General features: G+C 47.2%; 1 protein-coding gene across 1 annotated transcript in view; it reads right to left on the bottom strand.

The window, feature by feature from the left end:
* cacna1hb (calcium channel, voltage-dependent, T type, alpha 1H subunit b) overlaps nucleotides 1-6,653 on the bottom strand; it is a 79,339-nt gene continuing 72,686 nt past the window's right edge. The window contains 12 exon segments of the mRNA XM_076989990.1: nucleotides 1-2,782; nucleotides 2,862-3,016; nucleotides 3,313-3,478; nucleotides 3,691-3,993; nucleotides 4,190-4,291; nucleotides 4,294-4,313; nucleotides 4,421-4,499; nucleotides 4,586-4,656; nucleotides 4,780-4,882; nucleotides 4,884-4,914; nucleotides 5,161-5,270; nucleotides 6,285-6,436. Of these exon segments, the coding sequence (XP_076846105.1) occupies nucleotides 1,706-2,782; nucleotides 2,862-3,016; nucleotides 3,313-3,478; nucleotides 3,691-3,993; nucleotides 4,190-4,291; nucleotides 4,294-4,313; nucleotides 4,421-4,499; nucleotides 4,586-4,656; nucleotides 4,780-4,882; nucleotides 4,884-4,914; nucleotides 5,161-5,270; nucleotides 6,285-6,436 (2,369 nt within the window). The 3' untranslated portion in view covers nucleotides 1-1,705.

A 6,653-nucleotide genomic window follows, 5' to 3' on the forward strand; every position in this document is an offset into this window, starting at 1 on the left:
AATAAAGTTTATTGTCTTTAAAAAAAACAGTTAATTGTCCTCTATAAGACAAACACTTTTGATCTGTTTTCAGTGACCTGAATACAACCATCTCCACTCCTGCCCTGAATCTCATCTTAAACAGTCCAGGCCTCCTCCTGAGGTCCGACTGGTCCACGTTCCTCAGCCACTCCAATGAAGGTTCACCCCCAGTGAGCCCACGTCCAGTAGATACAACAATACAGGAACTGTTTAAAATCCTCACAGCGCTTGAAGTGAAATGTCCATAAACTACTGATGCATCAGGTGATGTTTGAAAGCCCTTAAATTTCCATGTGTTTTGCTCTCTGTCACAGGCCAGGACTGGTGAATATGATTCATGTGAACTACATGTGAAAACAACTAGATAACCTGTGTGCTACTGCATCTCCTGTAAAGGGGCGAGTTTCCTGTCTCAAATTGACATCTCTGGTCTGCATATCCAGAATTTATTCAGAGTAACCCCAAGGGGCACGCTCAGAAGCAATGGCTCCCTTGTAAACAGTGGAATATTAAACCCTCATATGTTGGCTCAGACTGGATAATGTTTCTTCAAAGCTGATGTAAATGAAATTACTCGGAATCACCCAGTGCGGTATTAACACCATCACGGTGTGGCCGTGTTCACTACAGAAGCACAACACCAACTGACCATGTCCATGCTCGTATACGGGGGTTAAACAGGAAGTGTTCGTCGTGAGTGCAGCACAACTGTGGAGTAAACGCTGTATCGACAGGTACAGGTGTGTCTTCGGGGGTGTGGCCACACCTGACCCCGCCTTCTGGACTGGTATGCGTGTTTTTCCATTCAGAGGTTTGAAGTAAAAGCAAAGCGGCATTTAGAGCAGCGTTCACATGCTTCAGCACTGAAAACATCTCTAGGCGGCATAAGAATAAAATGGCCAGTGCTTTTTTTTTTTCACTTTAAATATTCTATTTCTAGGGAAAAGTAAAACAAAATCATTTGCTTCTTCCTGAAATAAACCAATGTGCAAAACTTTGACCTTTTATAAAAACTACATTAGGCCAATCCCTGCATTCAATAAATATATTACTTTATTCTACAATACCACAACAGCCGTCCTATTCCGCTCACTCGGCCATACAGTTCCTCTTATTCTGCCATGCAATGTGTTTACGATGTGAGAGTTTCCGCGAGAGACACAAAGGTGTCAGCATTACCCCTTTAGCCTGGCATATAAAACGTATAACCTATTTCCACATCAAAAGACACACATACGTCAGGTGTGAGAACCTTAAACTAAGATAGCATTCTGCTTAGATCCAGTGTATGGTTCTATAACAACCATATTATAATACAGGGTCTAATCGTAACTAAAATGTATAAACGATTTAAGGATTGCTAATACATGTCACAATAGTTTCATGTTAACAGGTATGTCAATCCTGTTGTTTTAGAAATCCGCTGTGAAGTGCAAGATGATTGTGGGACCATGATGGAGATTGTGAGGTTCACATCAAGGTTGGAGAGGCTCCAACATACAGAAAACTTTTACAGTATTAGTTTATATATCAAGAATGCCTCCATAATCCCTAATCAATATGATTAAGAAGAAAATCAGGTATGTTGGAAGTTCTTTGCATAACTTGTGCCAACTCTGTTGTTCTTGTTTTCACAACTTATTTCTAATAGGCGCACGTTACCACCGTCTTATGTTTGAGTTGCCTAGGCAACAGAGTCCTCATTAGCTGAATCTCTAGAGCTGACCGTTCTGACCAGCCCCTTCTTCCTGAAGGAACTATGGGATGTAGCGCTAATGGGTCCCACACTCTCTGACGGGGCTTCAAGATTGATGGAGTGTGAGGATTGGTCACTGTCTGACAACAGTTCTGACAGACTGCTCAAGGAGCTCACATCGGATTGGTCGAAAGAAAACTGGGGGAGGGGGAGATGGCTTGACAAATGAGGTTGGGTTTGTGCGAGGGGTTTTGAGGCCGGTGGAGTGTGAGGAAGATCTAATGGCTCCTGCGTTGGCGCAGACTCGAACGATGGCGCCCGCCTCCTCAGGACTGTGCTACTTTCCTGACCGGCCATTGGAGGATCGGATTCTGTGGGAGGGTCTATGGAAATGCAAGGCGGACTCATCTTCTCCTTCTTGGGGACTGGAGACGCTGATCCGCAGTGTGCCGGGTGACACACCCTTCTTTCCCTAGCTATTGGCTGCAGTTGCCATTGTAACCCCTCCCCCTCTGTTGAGTGACAGCTGGGCTGGGCGAGGAAGCCGCGTGCGTCCATGCTGTAGTACTTCCTTAAGTTACCACCCCTGGTGTCCCAGTGTCCCGCTCCGCGGCCACACTGCTGCGAGGTCTGTGATTGGCTGTCGGAACAGCGGGCAGCAGAAACGCACGGCGACAACGTGTAGCAGCGCCTGATTGGCTGGAGAGAGTCTTTCCTCTGGGAGGAAGTTCGGAGCTGGCCAGCCTCGTCGCCGGCTTCGTCCGTGACAGGGCGGCGCACGTGCGCGCGTGAGCCCGTAACGGTCCGCGCGCGTGTCGATTGGACGGGCGCGGCTCTGTGGGCGGGGATGCTGCTCTGGCTATACGTGAGTTTGTTTGTCCGCACGCTGGAGGTACGGCTGCGTGGAGGCAGAGGGGGCGTGGTCTGGGGCAAACAGGGGGTGGAGCCTACAGTCAGAGGAAGGCCAGGCACTTCGAGATGCGAAAAGCCTTCGGAACAGTGTAAAAGTAGGTTGTCTCTGCAGCTGGGATCCACCGAGTCAACAGAGTCACTCTTTATCGCCTCCTACAGTACAGAACAGGTACGGTCAAAATCCCACACGTGAGCACACAGGCCATATATCACTACAAATTCCATACTGTACCTGCCGCTGAAGTGTCCTGAGGGAACCGTGTCTGGTAGTGTGAAACTGTGGTAGGGACTCTAAGTGGGAGGCGGAGCCTGTATGTGCTGTTGCCCCTGGAACCTGCAATAGGGAACCCCGTTCACACAGCTGGGAGCTCACCGAGAAAGAAGACCCTACAAAATAACAAATGACTTAGATTAGCATAGTATTCGTACATGTAAAATACATATTAATACATATAAAACACATACACACACACACACACACCACACCACACACATGAATGTATATATAATATATATACTGTATATATACATATATGAATATGAATATGTATTTTACATATATTAATACTTTTCTTTATCTAATGTGTAGTGTAATTCTGTGGGTATAATAAGAAGCAAGGATACAGTATACACCCTGAGTATAGCACTAAACCTCAGTTAATGAAGCATTATGTTTATGTCACCTGCTGCTTTCTGATCAGCGGATTGCTGTTTGTAGAGCTGCAGGTCATGTGACCAGCGTCCAGAGTGGATAGGGTAGAACATGTAGCTGTCGTTGGGCAAAGACAGCATCCTGGACACAGAAGGCTTCCCCACTGAGAGCAGGTTGCCAGTATGAGGGTGATCACTCTGTAAATGTATTTCACCCGTTTAATCAGTCTGCAGTAATCATGAGGAGGATTTATCATGGCTAAAACGAGTACATCATTGCTATCTCTAATCTAAAATGAAATTCTTGGGACAGGGCATCCATATATTACCAATTTTAGGGACTTGGTTTCTTGTTTCTTGTCTGAATTCTCGTGAATTATTGAATTGGCAAGAGGGGAGGTGATTTTTACCTGCTCAGGTGTAACGCACTGTGACCTTGGGCCCATAACTTTATCCTCTAGCTCAGTGGCCACGCCCACAGAGGCGTGGCCCTGCTGCCGACCGAGCCGCAGCTCCTCCAGAAGCTCCGCCCCCAGGGCCGCCTCTTCGCGGGCGTCCTTGTTACTCTCCTCCAGGTGCTTCATGAGCACGGCCACCACCACGTTCACCAGCACAAACTGGGCGACCAGCACGAAGGTCACAAAGTAGAGCGGCGAGACGAGGGGCAGGTAGCTCAGGCAGCGGTCTCCGCTCTTACAGTCCCGCAGAGTGTCCTGGAACAAACGACAGACTCGCGTGATGAACCCGCCCGTCTCACGGCCCGCAATCACTGAGCACACCGCCCGGAGCCCGGTGGGGGGTCCTCACTTTCCGAGGAACTGGCGTCAGTCTGCCAGTGCTTAACATCTTCTGGAGCGCCACGGGTTTCCCCGCTGGTACGTGGACCAGAGCGTCGGCCGGTCCCCTTACCTTCATTATCCCATTCCAGTTGTCCCCAGTAGAGACTCGGAAGAGCGTGAGGAACGCCATGCCGAAGTTCTCAAACGTAGCGTGCCTGCTCAGAACCTTCGCCACGGGTTGTCCTCCGAGCACTCTGGAGGGAACAGCACAGCCCGTCACACCCACCGATTCCGCTCGGCCCCGTCCGGCCCAAGAGAACGTCTCTGACAGGCGCCGGAGAACAGAGCATGCGATACTGACCGAGCTTTCCGAAGAGCTCCACCCCCAGGGCCGCGTAGATGAAGAACAGTAGCATGAAGAGAAGACCCAGATTCCCAACCTGGAAACAAACCCTGTGGGTAACTCTATGGACGTAATAAAAACAGGAACAGGAACCCAACTGCACGTGTGCACACAGGCACCAACCTGTGGCAGAGCTTGGACTACAGTGTCTAGCAAAGATCTCATTCCTTTGGCCATCTTCAGTAGCTTTAGCACTGTACGTGTAAAAAAAGAAAAAGAAAACAAAGTGAGTTTATGCTCCGACATTCTCTTATGGCCCCGCCCACACCATTTCCTTATTTAGTTATTTAACGTTATTTCGAGTTCTGTTACGGAACCTCTTGCGATGCGCAGCACACGCATGATGCGAATGATGGTGGGGTTGATGGGCAACGAGGCATTCAGGTCAATCTCCTCCAGAGTAATGCCCATGACTGACAGAGAGAACAATAGCCAAGTCCAGCTGGTTCCACCTGAGCAGGAGCACGAGAGGGAGAAGTTAAAACACGCAGAGCACTTCAAATCAGACTCGGAGAGGAACAGCGCTCTGAAATTCCATGACTACGTCCTGCTGATGCGTTAGCGGCAGGGTTACCTCAGTGTTCGTAATCCTACGTTCATACCTCCGTTATATTACGGCCACTCGCTCAGCTACGGGTTAGATCCGAGATCGTATTTACTGCACTCCAGGAAGACGGACTGCACGAGGTTGCCCTCACCTGTCTTTGAAAAACCTCCTCAAGCCAAAGGCCACCAGCTTCAAGACTGCCTCCACCACGAAGACTAGCGTGAAGACGTAGTTGAAGTATTTGAGAGCTTCCTCCAGATACTATGGTACATGTACAAATAATATATATATATATATTTTATAAATATATACACACATACACATTTACTTTTTCTTATATTCATACTTTCTTTTCCTAATTCAAAAGCACTTTGTTTGCACAGCTGAAGAAGGACCTCTGTCCAAAACATCCATAATGTGTATATACCCTCTATACACATTTTATACATTATACACTATACCCTCTATACACATTTTATACATTATACACTATACCCTCTATACACATTATATACCATTATACACTATACTCTCTATACACATTATATACATTATACACTATAACCTCTATACACATTATATACAGTATACACTATAACTTCTATACCCATTATTATATACATTATACACTATAACTTCTATACACATTATTATATACATGATACACTATAACTATACCCTCTGTACACATTATTATATACATTATACACTATACCCTCACACATTATATATTATACATTTTACTCTCTACTGCATCAGTAGCACTTCCAGCTCAAACACAGTTTATGTGGACACACCTGCTTGATCTGGCAGCCAGTGTATTTCAGTCAATATTTCATCATGATTCAAGATGTGCTAAATGTGATACATTAATGTTTATAACTTGTGGTAAAAGTAGTGGCATAGTGAAAACACTGGTGTGCATCTGTTTCAGAGACACTGTGTGTTGTGTGTGCGTGGTGTGTGTGTGTGCGTGCATGCGTGCGTGTGTGTGTGTGTGTGTGTGGTGTGTGTGTGGTGCGTGTGCGTGCCTGCGTGTGTGTGTGTGCGTGCATGCGTGTGTGTGCACGTGTGTGTGCGTGCATCGTGTGTGCATGTGTGAGTGTGTGTGTGTGCATGCGTGTGTGCGTGTGTGTGTGTGTGTGTGCATGTGTGTGTGTGTGTGTGCATGCGGTGTGTGGCGTGTGTGTGTGTGTGTGTGTGCGTGCATGTGTGTGTGCGTGCATGTGTGTGCGTGTGTGAGTGTGTGTATGCACTTGTATGCACGTGGTCTACCTTGGGCTGGTTGTAATGCTCCACTGACATGGTGAGGACGTTTATGGCGATGATGATGGTGATGAAGAGGTCCAGATAGTGGCTTGTGCAGAGGGTGTGGATATACAGGCGAGCAGGAGAATAGTCTGCATAGTATGGTCTTTGAAGAGCCTCTGAACACAACACACACACACACACACACACACACACACACACACACACACCACACACACACACACACACACACACACATGCCCACACTGATTAGGCATGATGTCATTAAGGTGTGAGAGCTCACAAACAGTGTGGCAATAATGCTGTGTCAGTAACTTGGAGCCGCAGAATTCGGCAGTGTGTGTGTGTGTGTGTGTGTGTGTGTGTGTGTGTGTG

The sequence above is a fragment of the Brachyhypopomus gauderio genome, unplaced genomic scaffold (assembly GCF_052324685.1).
Source record: "Brachyhypopomus gauderio isolate BG-103 unplaced genomic scaffold, BGAUD_0.2 sc72, whole genome shotgun sequence".
Lineage (NCBI taxonomy): Eukaryota > Metazoa > Chordata > Actinopteri > Gymnotiformes > Hypopomidae > Brachyhypopomus > Brachyhypopomus gauderio.